This window comes from Hesperophylax consimilis, chromosome 30 (assembly GCF_061612785.1).
Source record: "Hesperophylax consimilis isolate HC1 chromosome 30, BYU_Hcon_1.0, whole genome shotgun sequence".
In the NCBI taxonomy this organism is placed as follows: domain Eukaryota; kingdom Metazoa; phylum Arthropoda; class Insecta; order Trichoptera; family Limnephilidae; genus Hesperophylax; species Hesperophylax consimilis.
Window position 1 is genome coordinate 2959433 of NC_142865.1, and position 21160 is coordinate 2980592.

General features: G+C 37.2%; 1 protein-coding gene across 1 annotated transcript in view; it reads right to left on the minus strand.

The window, feature by feature from the left end:
• Nucleotides 1-21160, minus strand: part of gek (serine/threonine-protein kinase gek) — a 135029-nt gene that overhangs the window by 31402 nt on the left and 82467 nt on the right. Inside the window, exons 31-39 of the mRNA XM_089649444.1 lie at nucleotides 20902-21028; nucleotides 15792-15932; nucleotides 13094-13304; nucleotides 11871-12197; nucleotides 10603-10616; nucleotides 9914-10091; nucleotides 7556-7744; nucleotides 7228-7413; nucleotides 5211-5340 (exon numbers count right to left, since the gene is read on the minus strand). Of these exons, the coding sequence (XP_089505570.1) occupies nucleotides 5211-5340; nucleotides 7228-7413; nucleotides 7556-7744; nucleotides 9914-10091; nucleotides 10603-10616; nucleotides 11871-12197; nucleotides 13094-13304; nucleotides 15792-15932; nucleotides 20902-21028 (1503 nt within the window). The remainder of the gene's footprint in view (nucleotides 1-5210; nucleotides 5341-7227; nucleotides 7414-7555; nucleotides 7745-9913; nucleotides 10092-10602; nucleotides 10617-11870; nucleotides 12198-13093; nucleotides 13305-15791; nucleotides 15933-20901; nucleotides 21029-21160) is intronic.

Here is a 21160-nt window from a genome sequence, read left to right on the forward strand (position 1 = left end):
TACGAATTTATTATAAATATCTGATTATTTTTATAAGCAATAATTATTAGCCTGAAACACATTGAAAAATCTCCTGATAAAAGATACATGACGCCAACGGGGCGTGAACCCGTGTCCTTTCGATTTCCGGTCGACAGCTCTGACCACTGAGCTATGGCGGCTTATCTCTTATCCGCGAAAATAATTCAATATATATACTAGTGTTTCATTCAACAATTACTGCTTGTTACATTTTTTTCACCTGAAACAACCAACTTTATTTTATGTGAGAAAGGCATTGTAAGTGCTAACTCTCTCACTAGATGGCGTCGAGACAAATTGTCTACATTTTTTCGTGAAGATACTAGAACTTGTCAAATATTAATTATTATTTTTTTATCCACATTGAAAAATCTCCTGATAAAAGATACATGAGTGTTTCAGGCTAATAATTATTGCTTATAAAAATAATTGTTACCCTTTGTGCTATGCATAAAAAATCTTGTCTTAAACATTAGTTTACCAAAAAAATAATAATAAATATCTGAATTTAAAGGGTCGGCCGCGACGGAAATCGGTCGGGAAATTTCGATTTACGCGTAAATGTATGGCATTTTTACGCGTTTATTTCAAATATCTGAATTTCAAAGTTCCGGTGTGACGGAAATCGGGTCCGAAATTTCAATTTACGCGGAAATGTATCGTATTTTACCAGATTTACTTCCAATATCTGAGTTAAAAGATCCGGCATAATATGAATTAACTCCAAAGATACTACCCGAATTGGAAGGGGCGGCCGAGGAACTCGATTTAAGCCGTTTTTTTTTTTTTTTGTTCATATAATTTCGATTTACGTGGGAATTCATTAATTCGAAATTTGATTTTTGATGGATTTCGAATTAACGAGGTTCTACTGTATAGGATTCATGTCTTATCCAATTACTAATGTTAATTATGACCCTGGTCATAAATTACATCTTTGTGTTTCTTTCAAGGATAAAGAAACCATCCTGTCACTTCGAATGCAATCAACAATGTTCTCAAAATTTGTTTTGACAGCATCGCCATTCCATTGTAAGAATATTATGTACTAAATACACAATTTGGCTGTCCTGAAACGGGAATCTTTCCCAGTAGGAGAGACAAAGGTTCATTTTGTTTTGTATTGTTTGTAATATATATTAAAAAAATATATATCATTTAGAATCACCTCATATATGTAAAAGGCACTTTCTGAACACCCTGTATAGCAATGCAGATAAAATGGTAATCTTATATGAGATATTGTCAAGGCAGAAACATCAGACTAAATAAATAAATAAAAAAGACTATCAGGAACTTGTGTTGGAAATTCCCGAGATAATAATTTCTCTTAGATAACTTCCTTATAAACAAGAACTGCACGAAGATATGAGACAGTCGGAGTATATCCCATTTATAAACAAAATAAATGGAATATTATATTAAAATAACGTATCCGAAAACTAAAAACTGATTTTGAAAGGTGAAAAAATACGCTTTCATATTTTATTATTAGAAATGAACATAATTGTGATGTATGGTAACAAGGTTGAGTATTTAAGCTATAGATGGCGCTAGTCATAAAGCTTACTCCAGAGTCCGACAGATGTCGCTAGAGTGTAGCAATTACCTGTGGGATGTTATTGACAGGCAACAAGCTTCTCGAACCAGAGAATTACCAACCCTCGGGTAATGAAGAGTGTAGCTAAATCCAGACCTATTATTTGTAATGTAAATAAACACAATTATAAGTAGAACCTTTTAATTTTTAACAAAGAGTTCCCAACCCTCAAATCTGTTAAGACAGATATTTTTTGAAATATTAAAAATTTTGAATGCAAACATAAAAAAAAAAAAAAAAATATGAAAAAATACCTCACTTTTTTATCGTTTCATATAAAAATAATTAATAAAAAAAAACAGGTTTCATAATTTTTATTCAAATTGCATTCGGACTTTGCACATTAATTCTTCTATGGTTAACTTCTAGAATTAATTAATTGAATATAAAACGTGGTGTTTTCTCTTTCTAACTACGTTTATAATTATATCATATTTCTAACAATGACAGAGAGGGAGACGACATTTTCATGAGGCCATATGACCTGTTTGAACAAATTACTCTGAGGGGCTTATCTTGTCAGCTGATCACAGTTTGTTCAAAAGTTGAAACAGGGAGGAAATATTATTGGACACATCTAATAGATTGCTTATCGATGCAATTACCCAAGATGCAAATAATCTATTATTGTGTTCTTTCGGTTTTTCCAGCAATTTATAATATTTAACCACAAGATAAGAAATTCTTGGTTTATATATTATTGTAGCGTTTTTATTATTCAAAATCAATATATTGTGTTTAATGGAAAAATTAAGTATAATTTATTATTGATAACACAATACTGCTGTTGTTATTTTATTAGGTTTAGGTATCAAACAGAAAGAATTTTTGTTATTTCGGTTTTTCCAGGGTCTTAGTAAATTCAGTTAAATAATTATTTTTCAAATTGCTTTCCGAACCTTTGGTTTCATAAAGGTGCACATTTTAATTCTTCTGTGGTTAACTTCTAGATATAAATACAAATTGTGAGGTTTTCTCTTTCTAACCCTGTTTAGATCATATTTCTCACCATGATAGATATAAGAATTTGTATGAGACCATATGAGTTGTTCCAATAAAAGCCAATAAATTAACCTGAAGAGACAAGACCCGCAATAAGACATTGAATAATTAAAATTTGCTGGAGAAGTAATTATTATTCTGAATTTGCCGACATTTTGAAAACAAATCATTATTTTGATATAAAATAAAGGTTTAATAATTTGACATATTCATAAAACACAATCGGTTTCCAATTAGACTAACTAACTAACTAACTAACCATCACGCTGTTTCCCCGCAGGGGTAGGCGGAGAGGAAGAACCGCCAAACAACTAGGTCTTGGCACACACCCCTTGCCTCATTCACATTCTTACATCGTCTCATACATACTCTTCTATTATTCTAACATGGAACGACTTTCTCGGGCGTCCCGGACTTCTGCTACCATTCCATTTGGTCTTATATTATCCTTACACTCCTTTCTTCGCTCATTCGCTCTACATGCCCAAATTTCTTAATCTTACTCATTATGCTTACATCCAGCCTTGCATTCCTTGCGGATTTCCACATTTCTCACACGATCAAACATGGTTTTACCACACCTACGCCTCATGGATCTCATTTCTACAGCATTCAGTCTAATTTCGTCCTTCCTCTGCCAGTTCCATGCCTCACTACCATACATCAGGGTAGTTACCAAAACTCCATTGTGGACTTCTAGCTTCGCTTTCAATTAGATACATTTGAAAAAGTGTTAATGTCCAATAAATACTGATCCGCCATCCCAATAACCGTGCGAGTGTCAACTTAGCGAAAGCGGCAGATTATAGTGCGTACATACAAAGCACGCTAAAAATTAAAACAGGCATTTCATAAAAACAAACACCAGTGAAAAAATTTAATTTTTTGTTTCGAACAAAAATAATAATGTTTAGTGATTTGTTTTTGGGGTGTTATGCCGTGTTGCGCTATCTCCTTCTTTAGCCAACGTTTCGGACAGCATTGCAGTGTCCATCATCAGGGCAGATGTGTAATCACATCTATCATTATCCCAAATTAAATCAAAACCTTTTCGCCATCTACATAAGGAGAGTTTTTATCACACTTCGGACGGGAAAAGTATTTCTACCCTGTAATCTGTAATTTGTGATAGTGATAGATGTGATTACACATCTGCCCTGATGATGTACACTGCAATACTGACAGAAACGTTGGCTAAAGAAGGAGGCAGCGCAACACGGCATAACACTCCAAAAACAAATCACTACAATACTTTTGGCCGTGAAAATCTCAAATCATACCCAAAAATAATAATGTTTAGTTCAAACTCCCTCTCAACATCAAACAAAGGAAAACGAAAAATAACTACATTAACCTTTTGAACGCGTTAATTTGCTCCGTTTTATCTATACCCGTACGCGGTACATATTTTCAAATACCTATGCATGCAATTAAATGTCAAATTATAGCATTCTGGCATGATTTATTGGACTATATAGACAGAACAGATTATTCTCCACAATATGATAACAAATCCTCGTGTGTCAACACTCTTAGATGTTTATAAAAACAAAAACATAAAATTTCATACAAAGACGTACCGTATCTTTTGAATGTGGTCCCCCCATTCACTCGACGTCATAAATAAACCACTCTCGGTGTGTGTGTACTTAGGCCACTGTGTTTATAGACACAAGTGGGACACCATGATCACTTATCATTCTTAGTTATGAAAAGTTGTGAATGACAAACTAGTACTAACGCCATCCGTTGACAAAAATGTAAACTAAAGGACTAAAAGGCGCGAAGAGGCGCACTTGGTTATCGATCTTTTTTTATGAAATACAATTTTATTTTTGAGAAATTCTTGTAGATGTCAGCATCGTGATAGTTCTACAAATGTGCAAGTGAGCAAGAAATACATTTATGACGAAAGAGAGCGGGAATATCGGCCGTCAAAGTTGCCGTATCAACTGTTGAACGGCCGCGTGCAAAGAGTTAAGGACATCAAATCTTGGTATCGGAAGAAGAACTAGCTAATATATTTAAAACATCATCTTAGTCGCTGAAAACGTATACTAACATATATAGTCCCCCTCAGCACAGGATCTCCTAGTGAGGAGGACTTCAATGATCTGTTTTAATATATATATATATATATATATATATATATATATATATATATATATATATATATATATATATATATTTTATTTCATGTGCCATACAAAAATGTACCTAATTATTTTAAAAAGTAAATAAATAAAAAAATAAAATAAAATAAAAAATAAAAAATTTGATCAATGTATAAATTTTACTATTTCTGTTTTTATTGATTTGAATAATTGTAAATAAAATCACGTTTATTAGATTTTTTTCTTGATTCTCTCATTTGCGTTTTGAATCTGACGGATCGTGTGCCGGAGAAAGAGTTGGATAGACTGTGTGGTAGAGGATTGGAGCAGGACAGGAAGCTCTGAGGACTGGAGGTGAATAGCGAGAGACTGCAGCCAGTGGAGAATATTTATGGAAGAGACCAAATTCCACTCTGGTGTTTACAAAGTAATGGTGATATTGGACACGCTATATACAGTGGGAAGCTACTCACAGTCGGTGGTGCGCGCTGCTGGAGGTGGAGGACTGGTCGCGGATGGAGAAGCGCCGGCGGGGACGTCCGCCCCGGGCCCCCTCTGCGCCCTCTCGGACCGTTCCAGGAATTTGCACGTTCAATTCGTCCGCTACAAAATAAATATAAAATATTTAAAACATCATACCAATCAATTAACAGTCCAACAATAAATTGTAACAACAAATTGACAGCCTGGTCGAGGGTAAGGCTCTCGACCAGCAATCCAGAGGTTGCGGATTCAAATTAGTCTAAGGACATTTATATTTGTATGTAAATTTATTTTATACTAACCACAAGAATGTACTTTAAATGTCCTGTTGGTGTCTCAAATAAAAAAAATAAAAAAAATAACGGCATGCGCAAGTAAATACGTGCTGTTACGCAATTATTAATTCATTTAAAAGTAATATATACAGTGTATATTATTTGCGGCAAGTTCCGGAGTAGAAGATACTCTAAGGACGGGTTGTTTCGGAGAATTTGAGCAATTCATCAAATTTCAATGTTCATTTTCAGGTTCTGTTATTACAGTAGAACCTCGTTAAATCCAGCGGACTTGAAAAATCAAATTTCGAATTCTCACGTAATTCGAAATTTTATGAAAAAAAAACCAAAATTGAGGTCCTCGGCCGCCCCTTCAAATTCAGGTGGTATCTTTGGAGTAAATTCGTATTAATAAGAATTATTCCCGTTTAAATCGAATTTTTGCAGCCGATTTTCGCAACGATCGGCCCTTCAAGTTAAGTTATTCTAAGGAAATTCATAAAAATACCACAATAAACCAAATGTTCGCGGCCGATTAACGTCGCGGCCGGCCTTTTAAACTCGGATATTCGAAAAATACGATATATTTATAAGTAAAGTTCGTAAAAATACGTCATATTTCCGCGTGAATCGAATTTCGGAGCCGATTTCCGTCGCGCCAGATATTTGAAATAAACCCGTAAAAATGCAATATATTTACGCGTAAATCGAAATTTCGCGTCCGATTTCCGTCACGGCCGACCCTTTAAATTCAGATATTATAATAAATTTGTAAAAATACGATATATTTCCGCGTAAATCGAATTTTCTCGGCAGACTTTCGTCGCAGCCGCATTTTAAATTCAGATATTTGGAGTATATTCGTAAAAATATGTCGTATTTCCGCGTAAATTGAAATTTGGCATTTGAATTCCGTCCCAGCCGTCCCTTTGAATTCAGATATTTGGTGTAAATTCATAAAACTACCACATATTTCCGCGAAAAACGAATTTTCTCGGCCCTTCAAACTCAGATATTCGAAATAAATACGACATTCCAGTGTAAATCGATTCCGATTTACAAAATAATATTACTAATTAGGGCGATGTATAATCACGTAAAAATACACTTTTCGGCGTTTTACCGTCATGGCTGTCTTTGACGAATTAACGAATTTCGAATTAAAAAACCATTTTGTATGAAAAAAAAATTCTGTGGATATTTTTTTGGCGAAAATTTCGAAATACGTTTTTTTTCGAATTATCGGGGTTCGAATTAACGGGGTTCTACTGTATATTATTATAGGCTAGTTGCTTGACAGAACTGAAATAAAAACAGAACTTTCTTAGAAAACTTGAAAATGAACGTTGAAATTTGATAAATTGTTCAAATTCTCCAAAACAACCCGTCCTAAGTATCGTTCTGTTGAAAATGGCTTTAGCCGTGTTCAGCCTTCTTCTTCCATCTCCTTCCCCTCATCACTCCTTCAGCCGCACAACATATTCCAATTGGGGATACCATTGTCCCACTAGCTCTGGACAGTTGTGGACTTGTGCGGTATTCACATTTTGACATTACCGAGTTAACACAATCAAGTAAAGCAAATAGATGAAGTGTCATGTCAAGAGTCAGAATAACAGAAGATTATATAAGAATGAGAATGAAATAGAGTTTGGGCCGAAATCAATTTGTATATCCAATCGGAGAAAACGGCGTGATGTTTAGTTAGTTATATAATATGTGTAATATTCACCTCTCCGATTGCTGGAAACATAGATGAGATGCGGCTGGTCGTCCAGCGTGCAGAGGCACACAGAGCCGCTGGCATTGAGCGGCCGAGCGCCGCGCAGGTTCAAGGTCTGCACCCACTCGCCCGCCTGGCAGTCAAACACGTCTACGTGCGTCGCAGAGAACACCATCAGGTGTCCGTCGTTATACGCTGCAAGGGAAACATGCAATAGTTAACAATATTCAGAATGAGCGGAAGCGCCCAATGCAGGTTTACCTAGGGATACCCATATTTATATCTATGGGTCTCACTACGTTGCACACTACATGCGGATTATACAAAGGGGTCTCACCGTGGTAGGTGGGCACTGCAGGGTACATGAGTTCGCGGTCCCTCGCCTTGTGTCCCCGCCGGGTGGCGTACACGGCCAGCGTGTGGAAGGCCAGCAGGCACTCGCCCCGCGCCAGGGGGACCGCCCGGAGAGGTACCGCCCCCGAGTAGCCCAGGAAGACCTGCACCTGGTTGTCGGGGTGCACGAGGGCTGCAAACACAAACAGATTATTAGTAAAATGATTATGAGTCTTTGCGTCATTGCAGAGGATTGTAACCACCTTCATCTTTGTTAAACCAGGTTTCTCGATGCAGCGGTTAGATTAATGGGGCTGATAAATTACACTATACGCAACAAGGCTTGGCCTATTTCAGCACATAGCTCTCCATGTAATCCCAATGGGAATGTGTGGCGATATTCTGAAATAAGCCAAGCCACAAGAATATACCACGTCTATAGCGTGGTCCGTCACAGGCTTAATGGGATTAAGGCGATGCACTACGTCGTGAAATATTTGGAATCGGGTTGCTAATAAAACATTTCAGGCGGGTATCTTTTGCGCCAGCGGACTGCTGGCGACGGGCGAAAATAAAGAATTATTTTAATTTGTTTTAAATCGCTATATCTTCGAAAATAATAAAAATTTCAACATACTAACTCAGCATACCCAAGCTATAAAATGACTAATTGAAAAATTACTTATTTCGTTAATCTTCAAACGCATTGCTTATCAAGTGTCAGGCATTCAATAATAAAAGGTCAGAGGTCAAAGGTCAAAGGTCAAAGGTCGACCGGTCAGTGGTTGAGTGGGCATGGCGCTTGGGTCTCACCCGAGCGTCGCGTGTTCGATTCCTCGGCTGGCTAAGTCCTCCATCACAACACAAGCAACATTTTCGGCTTTCTGTGGTGGTAGTAGGAGATTTTCAAACATTGTTGGGTTATTCGTAACCTGGGAATGTTTGTCTTTCTTTTAAAAAAAAAAAAAAAAAAAAAAAAAAAAAAGGCCCTTTGATGAAATACCAATGTACACGTAAGACCCGAATATAAATATATAAAAAGAAGAATTGTATTGTGATATGATAATTATGTACATATAGTTGGGACCTTTAGAAAGAGATTGGCATATAATATTCATAAAAAAACTTTGGATAATTTATTCTTTTCTGCCATTGAAATGAAGCCGGCGCAAAAGGTAAAAATAACTTTCCCGTCCTTAAGCAACAATCGACTGAACGGGTAGAAATACCTTTCCCGTCCGAAGTGTGATAATAACTCTCCTAATGTAGATGGAGGTAAGGTTTAAATTCCTGCTTTACACTAGCCGCCTGTTTTGATTTAAACAAAAAAAAAAATCGCCAAAAAGCATGTTTTAATTTAGTTTGAGTTCAGGCACAAATATTAAAACGTTTTAATTTTCTGAAGAACTTAATTTGCCACATTATAACAATAACCATGCAAAGCATTCTTCAAAACAACTACAACATGAAGATAAATAAAGACAAAACAAAGCTGCTGACTGTAGGCCGAACGCAACATCAGATGAGAGTAGAGATGGCAGGAGTTCCACTAAAGTACACCAAGGAGTTTGTCTACCTCGGGAGCAAAATAACATGGGACGGTCGGTCTAAGAGCGAGGTCGACAGCCGTATACATCAGGCTAGGCTTGCATTCAATAAAAGGTCGAAAATAATAGAATCCAATAATATAGACCTAAAACTGAGAATACTCCTCATCAAGACCTATGTATGGAGTATCTTGATGTACGGCTGCGAAACATGGTGCCTATCCGAAAGAGATAAACGGAGACTAGAGGCTTTTGAGATGTGGTCCTATAGAAGACTGTTAGGAATTTCCTGGAGAGACCATGTTACAAATGAGGAGGTTCTCCAAAGAATTGAAGGAGGAAGGCACCTGCTCAGGACCTTGTCCGAAAGGCGTGCAAGATGGATCGGCCATGTTATACGACAAGAAGGCCTCTTGCATGTCATAATAGAGGGTATGACCGAGGGGACCAACTCTAGGGGACGCCCACGCCGAGAGTACCTGGAGGACCTGCTGGTGGACGTGCGCTGCTCATCATATGCACAAGTCAAAAGAGCAGCACAAGACAGGGAAGAATGGAAGAGGAGATTAGATAAAATTGCTGCAAACCAATCCCAGGATTGAAACCAGAGAGAGAGAACAATAACACCATATCCGAAAAGGGGTTCCTAAGTAGGAGATTTTGCATTTGAAAGCAGCATCTATAGGCCTGATACTCAAGACTTGAAGTAACGTAGTGCACACACTTGCGAAGGAATATTTCATTCAATGAACATGGCCTAAGATGAGTGTGAATAACAGTTTCCTATATTCCCATAAATGTAGCGGTGTACTTACAGACTGGCACGTGCTCCCCTGTGAGGGAGTAGCGACTGAAGCCGCCCTGGTAGCCCACCACCAGCGACCCCTCCTGCACCTGCAGCGTCAGCGCGCAGCACGGCAACGCCAGCTCGCGGATGCGCTTGTGACGCGCCCTGGTACGCGTTATCTCATACACTATTATCTGGGAAGCATTCTGGAAAAGAAAATATACTGTTTATTCATCAATTTTCCATCAAAGTCTTTATAGAGAGGCTACAGACGATTCACAAAAATACCAAGAACTTTGAAAGACCGGCAATATGAAGTTAGACTCAAGGAATAAAAATTAACAAATTTCAAAATTTTATCTGGACATTATAGTTGAGTTGATATTTTGTATTCTTTCATAATCCTCTAACTAGCTATGGCTTATAACAATACCCTTTCATGTGTAACTAATTAGTACTGTGGCTCATTTGGCATTATTACTATTACTATCTTTACAAGACTGATTTTACGTTATATTAATGTTATTTATGAGGAAAAATTCTTAACCGGATAAAAAACTTTCATACAAATGGCAGTGAAAAGAAAAACAATAGTTCTGAACTTTTTACTCAATATTGTCATTATGATTTCCTGAATGTAAATATTTCCTTTTTTCATCTTTGAACTGCGTCCCTTTCGCTTTGGTGATCCTGCTGTACCTACATATCTGTGTTTACTTGCATATCTACACCTGTTGGGAGAAAACATATATCATTTTTTCTTTTTAATCCTCACCACCAACACAAATGCAAATCTCCATGGACACCTTTCGCATCCAATACCAAGAAACACTTAATTGTAAATAGAATAGTGGAAGCATAGAACAAACTTACACAACATTTCATCAATGCCACAAGTATAAATCACCATTGAATTTTCATTTGGAGAGAAGAAAGGATTGACTCGTTGTGAAATTAGAGATGAAGTGCATCAGCAAAATGCTGCCTGCTCATTAAATTAATAATAAAAGTCATTTTTGTATGGTCCAACTTGAAGCGTGCTACTCTGAGGCTTCTTATCACAAGGATATTTAAATACAGATATGCAAGTACAGTGGTACCTCGACATACGAGTGCCCCAACATACGAGTTTTTCGAGATACGAGCCGGCAAGCGAGTGATTTTTTGCTTTGAGTTACGAGCGAAATTCGAGATACGAGTTCGGTTTAGAGGTAGAAGAGAGAGACGTGAATGAACTCGTCGAGGAGCACACCCAGGAACTGACGACTGAGGAGATACAAGAGTTACAGTCACAGCAGCATACGGATGTTATGCAACAAATTGGTTTCGAGGAGTCAGAGGAGGAGGAGGTTATTTCTACAAGTGAGATAAAGGAGATCTTAGGAATGTGGGAGAGAGTTTCACAGTTCGTGGAAAAGAAACACCCAGAAAAAGTTGCAACAGGTCGTGCATCTGATCTTTTTAATGACACTTGTCTAACTCATTTCCGGAACATTCTGAGAGGGAGGAAGAAACAAACCTCCTTGGGCATGTTTTTTGTTTTCAACGGCCTACAGGTGAAAGCGAGAAAAATGTAGCGAAAAAGGCAAAGACCAGTAAGGATATCTAATTTATTTATTTACATTCTCTTTTTTTGTTTTTGTACAATAAATATTTGTCATTTATAAATACGTTTTTATTATTCAAAACCACGTAACAAAAATAACTGGGGTGACATTTTGGGGGTTGGAACGGATTAATGGTAGTCTAATTGTTTTGTATGGGGAAATCTGCATCGATATACGAGTAATTCAAGATACGAGCAAGGTTGCGGAACGAATTAAACTCGTATGTCGAGGTATCACTGTATCTGATGCTCGATGATTCTCTAAGTATCTTGTCGACTACCGCCATACATCTGGGCAGAGTTTCGGAAACACACATTGCCGACATTTTGCAAAGTCGTCGCTACTCGCGTTGTTGAGACTGTCGAAACATGGCGCCACTTGTGTCAGACTTGGTTGTTAGTGAGGTTGTATTAATAATTGGTAGCGACGCGGGTCTGGTGATTTCAGTAGCGACGTGTACGACATAAGTATCGGAAACTTGCGTTTCCCTGTGGAAGAAGGGGCTACGTGTTATTTCAGAGGCACGCCTGTCTGTTACCTGTCTCTTGAGCGCCACGACCAGGCAGTAGGAACCGGGCTGGAAGCAGCCGGTAGCCAGCGTCACGCAGCCCTTGGTGTCCGGGACCTTAACCCACTCCACATCGGGGCTCTCCAGCGCTCTGATGGGCACCAGCCGGACTTGGCGGTGCTTGCCTGACAGTACCACTGGAACATACACATATTATGGTAATTCATTAAATTTTTACGTATTTGTTTCACGGGTACAGTAGCTGATGCCAAATGTTGTCGGAGGCAGCCTGCAAAAATGTACTCTTCATCATTGTTTTAATGATGAAGGCAACCTTTATAAGAATGTACAGAACTCTTCATCATTGTTATAATGATAAAGGCAACATGTAGGTACACAAATTTTCAAAACTCTTCATCACTGTTGTAATGATGAAGCCAACGTTAACACAAATGTTCAAGACTCTTCATCATTGTTGTAATGATGAAGGCAACCTTTAAAACAAAAGTTCAAGACTCTTCATCATTGGTAGTTGCGCGTGAGGTTTTAATTGAATAGCCTTAAAATGTGTACCCTTTACTCCCCTTTGCCCCTTGTCAACTTTCCTCGCCCCGGGCTAAACGACAAGGAACATTATTATCGTTGCATTTGGTAACCGATAACATTGTCGTGTCATTTTGTGAATACCCGCATATGTTAAACTCGGCCGTGATTATTTGGAACATCACATCGTCAAGTGAAACATTTTTACCGCCCCAGTGAATGTCACTGTTTTTTATGTTATGTGAACAAATGTCAACGAATTGCCTTAATTATATGCGAACAGATCTGTATAAAAGGAGCCAGCGGCTACGGAGGACAAAACCAAGGGGTAAGTCATTGGCCTTTCCCAATCTTTTCCTCTCCTGTAAACAATATAAGGCAAATTCAATTTGTTGTTACTTTGTTAAGTTACGACACAATTGCGAGCGAAAGATTAGCGCACCACCAATTGGTGTAATGATGAAGGCAATCTTTATAAGGATGTACAGGACTCTTCATCAATATTGGAGGCTTCCAGTAATACAGCAGAGTATTGAGTTTAAAAGCCTACCTAGAAGTTGCTCCTCGGCGATGTACTCCATGCGGTGGATCCTTTTGGAGTCGGGTGCCGGGCAGCGCATGATCTCCCCGCACTCCAGGTCCACGCAGGACAGTCCCTCTTCCCCGCCCAGGGCCAGGCGATCCGAGTCTACCACGCAGGCGGCCAGGCCTCCGCGGATACCCCCCGCAGCACCCTCTAGGATTGTACGCACACGGAACACCTGGAATGAAATATCTGTCATTAAAATCAGTATTGAATGGGCAAATTGAAATAGATATGATCTCAGACTTGGGTCATTTTTCTGACTTATTATTTTGTAAGACGACAACGTAACGGTATATGGAACAAGCTACCCGGATCTGTATTTCTTTCCTAATTAAATCGAGGCCACTTCAAGGCCCACTTTAAAAAAAAAATGCTTTCATACACCCCCTTCATAATCAGCCACAGAATGTCACCTGCCGGGTGTCGATTAGTTCCCCTGGCTGTGCATTGTAACTAACTAACCATCACGTCGTTTCTCCGCAGGGGTAGGCAGAGAGGACGGACCGCCAAACAACTCGGTCTTGGCACATACTTCTTGCCTCATTCACATTCATACATCGTCTCATACATACTCATCTATTATTCTGACTCTTGACATGGCCCGACTCAAGTATCTGATTCACTTGATCGTGCCATGTCTTCCTCGGGCGTCTCCGACTTCTGCTACCATTCGCATTTGCATCGTATATTCTCTGTACAATCCTTTCTTCGCACATTCGCTTTACATGCCCAAACCATCTAAGCGTCCCTTTCTTGATCTTACTCATTAAACTTACATCAGCCTTGCACTCTTTGCGGATGTCCACATTTCTCAAACAATCATACATGGTTTTACCACACATACGCCTCAGGGATCTCACTTCTACAGCATTCAGTGTACTTTCATCCTTTCTCTGCCAGTTCCATGCCTCACTTCCATACATCAGGGTAGGTACCAGCACTCCATTATGGACTGCTAGCTTCACTTCTTTGGACAATTTTTTGTTAGCGTCAACTGCCAATTGTACAGACAAAGAAACTCTTGTGAGGTGTCACATAAAAAATACACGGAATCAGGTAACGCACTATATAGGTTTTTTTTTTATATTCAATAATATTACCATCCAATTTATAAAAAAAAAAAACAATTTTATTTTTTCTTGTCTAATGTACCCAAAAGATTATAGCCATGTTTACTTGAGATGTAAAACAAGTTCTGCTGCGCAATTATTATTATGCGTGACAGTTGTTTTGCCTTCTGAAGGCATAATAAACTGCAATGCGGCCACTTACGGATGAAAAACTTACAATTAAAATGGAGTTCTACAAATTAAACTGGATAAGCACAAAAAAAAAATTAAATTAATTATGCATTATGCCGCTACAACTTTGAGATGAACTGTATTTTGCAAATATCTTTTGGTTGGGTAATATATTTTTGTATAAAAAACACATGCGTAAGTTTTGGCTAGTGTATTTTTTACGTGTTAATTTTGCATTCAAATTGTGTGTTTTTATGCCATTATCTAAAACCTGAGCCTTATAGGTAGAAAAACAATTTATGCAGAGTAGTATATCTTATGTACGGGCGCATACCAATAATTCATCTTAAATTTTCGTAGAAAGCAATCACTTTGTGGTTTAACATTTTATTTCATTCTTCTTCTTTATGTGCCGTATCAGGTCCCCCCGACGTTGGCGATCACTCTAGAAAATGTCTCTTTGTCTTGCGCTGCCCGGAATAGCTCCTCCACACTTCTAATGCCGGTCCACTCTCGTATATTTCGCAGCCAAGACATTTGTCTCCTACCAGGCCCTCTGCGACCCTCTATCTTGCCTTTCAATATTAACTGGAGCAAGTGATACTACTCCCCTCGAAGTACATGACCCAGATATGAAAAGATTTTAATTAATCTAAGCAGTTCTCTCTCTGCTCTAGCCCGCCTGAGAATTTCTGTGTTGGTGATCATGTCGGTCCATGGGACTTTGAGTATTCTCCGGTGAAGCCACATTTCAAAAGCCTCTAACCTGTTCATGGTATTTACTTTATTTATTTCATTAATTCATCTTAATATTCAAAAGAGTTTTATTCAACAATATTTAAAATAACTCCATCTATCGGTGTGATGTTTCTAAATATATGTTGAAAATACCTTCATGTCTATAATGAGAATACCTTTAAAAGGAAGCTACAAGCCAAAAATGTGTATATTCTTGGTATACCTTATATTGTAGGTAATAGGCATTCAAATCGCTTGACAAACGGAGTCTAGAAACATTCGATTTCAAGCACGAAACTGGTTTTTATTTATTTTAAAATAATTTTATAAGAAAGCAAAAAAGTTAATCAAGTGAAACTGTAACAGATAATCTTAGCTATAATACTGTATTTTTTTTAAAGTTGTTTGCTTTATGCGTTCATACATTTCTATTGAAAAAATATTTTTTTTAGCAGTGAACATTTACATTTTTTACTGAGTAAATTATTTTTTTTTGGTATTCATAATGTACACTAATTCGTTATGAAGATTAATCAAAATAGTGATTTGGCATTAAGTTTCGCCTTAATTTATGATGTCCTTTAAAATGTGTCAAAGTTTAAATCTGGCTCCAAAAGTTTTTTAAACCATTTAGTTGCTGAAAGTTGTTCTCTATGTAACAAAAAAAAATTGCAGATACTCACGGCAGTGTTGGGCAAATTGTTCCTCTTCAGTATCCGATGAAGTTCACTGAGCGCCACCACCCATTTGGTTTTCTCCGACTCCGTGTCGGCCAGCATCAAGGTGTGATTTCGGGGACCGCCCTCCAGCAGAGAAGTGGATATCTGAAATGTCCAATTCCAACAATATTATAATCTGTTTAAATAACTCTTTTGCTATTTATAAACGAGAGCTTTGACGAAATTACCTTATTGATTTTATTCACAGGACAGTGTTTTGAGATTAAGCAAATTTTCTCTCCCAGCGATTTCGCCAAATAATTACAAAACCTCAACAGGCTGAAGTTAGCCACACACTATCGGCGTCCATAGAGGATGTAAAGCTATTAAAATATGGAGGAAAATAAACTTTAAAATTTATTTATTTTTATTAAAAAGTGTTCAGTAATGGAAAATGAACTAGAACTGGGTCAGATTTGATTCGAAATTTACATGGCCAAAAATATTAAAGTGATTTATTTTTGGGGTATCATGCCGTGTTGCGCTACCTCCGTCTTTAGTCAACCTTGCTGACAGCATTACAGTGTTCATAATCACGGCAGATGTTTAAAGATTGTCGTGAAGTGTGTGCTTATGTATTCTAAGAGAATTTATCCTTTCCTTATCTGTGGTGTGTATTTACTGCACATTGCTTCTAATAACTTTAACCACTCAGAACATTAGAACGTCAAAAGACGTAAATATGATAATAGCGGTCAAGACATTAGAACGTCTTTTCACTTAAACGCGCGAGATTTTACAAAAATCGATTTATTTCCATCACTAGTATACGGATTGCCATGATTTAAAAAATAGAGTATCGATAATGAATAACGCTACGCGTCTGTATTCAAGAATATCTATGGAATGTAGAGGTGCATTATCTAAGTCGATTGGATCTGTCATCTTGTTCGTTCATAATTTATTGCGTTTCTAAATAATTTATTAAAAATATTTTAGATTGGACGTTTAATATTTTGAGGTGACTAATAGTTTTTAATTATATTTCTTCAATATATAAAGTGTTATTTCTTTATGATACTCAGAAAAAAGTACACTTTTCACAGCTTTGAAATAATGGTCAGCGATTTTTACATATTTTTGACGTTTTCAGAAAATGTATATTTAGAAACGCAAATATTTACGTATAACAAAACAATACGATAGTGAATTTCATAATCTTTCCAAAACATTTTTTAGAATGAGGCTACGTTTCCCAAAACGTGAGTTATGAAGCTTTTAACAAAACTCGTGAATAACACAAAAATTTTCACGTTTTGACAGTTCGCAAAGGAACACAAAGTAAATAAAAGTCTTTGTCTGAGAGGTTAATAACTCTATAAATATAATAAATTCTGGGTTCAGATTTTAGGTATTCTTCCATTATACATTTATGCACTGAATTAAAAAATAATATTTTACATAGTTTTCTAACTCAATTAAAAATCAGAGCTTTTTATTAAAAATTGGGAACAAATACACCAATACCATCAACCGAGTGATACTAATACGCGAAGAGTGTGCGAGGAAATGACACGCTATTGATGTCTCGCTTTAATTCACTATGCGGGAACATGAGACATCCACACGTCTGCAGTTGTATTTTGATTTAGACCATCGATACCTACGACCGCACAGCTGTGTTTGTGCCAGCCGCCAGCCGCTAGCCAGTCGCCCGCGAACCGTCGTTAGATGTGGACCCCTCGCACGTTTCTTTAGCATCTGTCGATGGTTTTTTCATGTTTTCAGCAATTAAATTACAATTATTATCACTTTTGATATAAAATATAATAAACATAATCGATTAGCTATGAATATTCATATTTTTCTGATATTAAATCGCTTATTTTGAGATGTGTATTGACTACACAGCACCGGAATGCGTGGATTTTTTTAGCACAGTAAGGGAAAGGTTAAGAAGGTTTTTTCTTCAATTATCGATTCAATTATGACAATCTTTACACATCTACCATGATGATGAACACTGTAACGCTGGCCGAAACATTGGCTAAAGAAGGAGGCAGCGCAATACGACATAATACCTCAAAAATAAATTACTATAGAACTGGGTCATTTTACACAATCACAACCCACCGGTGAAGAGATTAGATTGAAAGTACGCAATCTTTGATTGGGTACTTTCAATACTGTTACTGACTATCGAAGGGGCCTGATGTTAGATAATAGGTAGACCATAGATATATAAATTGTGTAGACTGGGAGACTAGAGTCTCATTCTCGAAACACAGAAATAGAGATGGTTAATCTGAAATGGACTGTCACTGCGGTTCTAGATTCCAGTTACCAGAGACTGATACGTGGATTATATGGAATTCATTATTCATACGGTTACTTTTTAAACCGGTTCCCGGTAGCAGGAGGGTTTATTATTGTAGCGAAAACGAGATTCAAGACGCCCGCTCTACCAAATATATACATCTATGGTAGATCGCCACGCCCATCACGGGTGCTGACTGAGACAATCGATAAAATGATTGAATCTTTTTGAAAAACTGACCCGACCGATCGTTGGTGGTTGTGATCAGGTTAAAATGATCTGGTAGTTCACGATCGACCCAGGACTAAAATAAACTGTTTTTTTAATAATGGATAAATATTTTCCTTCATTGTTTAGGGTGTCCACGTTTAAAGCCAATATTGATTGCGCACGTCTCCGATATACAGAGTACGCAGCTGGCTAAAGTGACAACCCTTTTGCAAATTAAATTTTTGACAAAGAGGTGATATTAAAAAGTTATTTCAAACAAATAAACAATTAGGCCCAGGTACCCTCCGTCACATTTGACATTTACCACTTCCAAAATTGTGTTGTTAACTGCCGATTTTCGGCCCGTCAGTATATGCTTAAATTTCGATGACCGTTTTACTCGACGGCTAATTAAACAACCAATAACAAACAACTCACTTCATTGTTAACCCCTCAGGCTAATTTGTTCGCTTTTGGGAACAGCTAATATGGCCTCACATAAATCGTTGTATCTCCCTTCATGTCATGGTGAGAAATATAATCTAAGGACGGGTTGTTTCGGAAAATTTGAACAATTCATCAAATTTCAACGTTCATTTTCAAGTACTGTGAAAGATTTTTTCAAGTTCTGTTTTTATTTCAGTTGTGTCAAGCAACTAGCCTATAATTATATAATAACAGAACTTGAATTGGACTTTCACAGAACCCGAAAATGAACATTGAAATTTGATGAATTGTTCAAATTCTCCGAAACAACCCGTCCTAAATGATGTTGGAAAGAGAAAACCTCACACTTTATATTCAAATCAAGAAGTTAACCACAGAAGAATAATTAAAATGTACGCGTCTATGAAACCAAAGGTTCCACAAGCAATTTGTGGAAAAAAAAAAATTAATTACTAGCTGTACCCCGCCACGCGCTGCTGTGGCTCAGTCTGTCTCTCCAGAGAGAGAAACAATAGTGCGTGTTGCTTTTACGTCCAACAGATGGCTCTGTTTCCCCCCCCCCTCTTATCAAATCAAACCATGCAACAGCTTCCAAATGTATGGAGCCAGTCAGACTATGGCAACTTCAATTAGGCTATGTTGTGAGGCTGAAGATAGTGGTGGGAAGGAAATGGGGGAGAGGAAGGTGGGGGAAGTAACTGGCTATTCAGATCTGGTCACCAAAAAAATTTCGACTCTGAATGTTGATCTTTCAACAGGGTAATACTGAAAGTATCTACCACTCTGGAACGTGCCGCAAATAAACTACTTATTTTTAAAATTAATAAATTATGAAATAATACAGATTTGAGTCTGCGTCCTCTGAAATCGTAGCCTAGGTCTAACTCAACCGCGGAGGCAGTCAACTGATGGAACTGGAGTTCTGTAAACATCCAACGGGCCAATCACCAAATCAAACAACCGCTGAACTAGACTACAGTGACAGTATTATCAGTGACAACGGACGCTGCAAGTTACCAACGCACAACACAGAATATCACAAGCCAAAACCAACAGATATGAGTAAGCGATGTAATACAAGATTATGGACGTGAAAGAAGCAAGATTTTGAATGTATGTATGACCATAATAACTTGTGGCTGTCTATCCTCTCTGTGTTGGTTTGGGGAACGTATGTAAATTCTGTCCGGCCCACTTAACAGGGAGCAAATTAGCTGAAAGAATACACATTATTTAATAAGTCACATGTATTAAATTAGATATTATGAAAAAATTACCTACTTTTATTGATACGGGGGCCACCATTTTTGGAACCCGCTAGACCAAAATTTCTTCATATAATAAAATTTTAATGCCTATTTTATCACCTTTCAAAATAAGTTTTTAGTTTTCGGATACATTCAGAAATATTCCTACTTATTTGAATTTTATTGCAAAGCGGAAATATCCCCACTTATTGTAATTTTATTGCAAAGCGGAAATATTTCCATTTATTTTAATTTTATTGCAAAGTGGAAATATTCTTACTTATTTGAATTTTATTGCAATGCGTAAATATTCCCACTTATTTGAATTTTATTGCAAAGTGGTAATATTCCTATTTAAAAATTTTATTGCAAAGCGGAAATATTCCCATTTATTTGAATTTTATTGCAAAGCGGAAATATTTCCACTTACTTTAATTTTATTGCAAAGCGGAAATTTTACCATTTTTTTAAAATTTTATTGCAACGTGGAAATATTCCCATTTATTTGAATTTTAGTGCAAAGCGGAAATATTCTCACTTATTTGAATTTTATTGCAAAGCGGAAATATTCCAACCTTTTGTCAATATATGGCAGATGCCTGAGGAGTGAGGAAAACTTGATTAGGATTTTTTCTTATCATGAATAATATCATCCCCCAAATTTTCGCTGTACATGCGTGTGTAAAATTTAATAGGGTAATAATTTCTGCTTGTTTCACATATTTTGATGCTTAAAAAGACATCTACTAAATACCATTATTGTTTTGTAAGTTTATGTTTCTTTGGCACTCTCTATAATCTCTATAAATCTGTAGTTATTTTGACTTTTAATAACAACTTGAAGAAGTTTGCACTACACGCTCAATTATACTGAATTTTATAATATTAACAACAATAAATGATTAGAACTCACCCTAAATATGCAGGGTATATCCTTTTTGGTAGCGTGTATCACATCCGACTCTCGCACAGAGCTGACGCTGAACTCCGCATCTCGCATGTCCAGGACTTGAGAGACGTACACCGCGGCCAGCGCGTTTCTGAAAGTATTACAAAAAAAATTATAATTATTTACATTTTACAAACTCAGTAACAAACGTCTTTATAGCTTCCTTTTATACAGGATGTCCGGGGTCAAAGTGCAGTAACTTCGGGATGTCTCTTTCTTACCA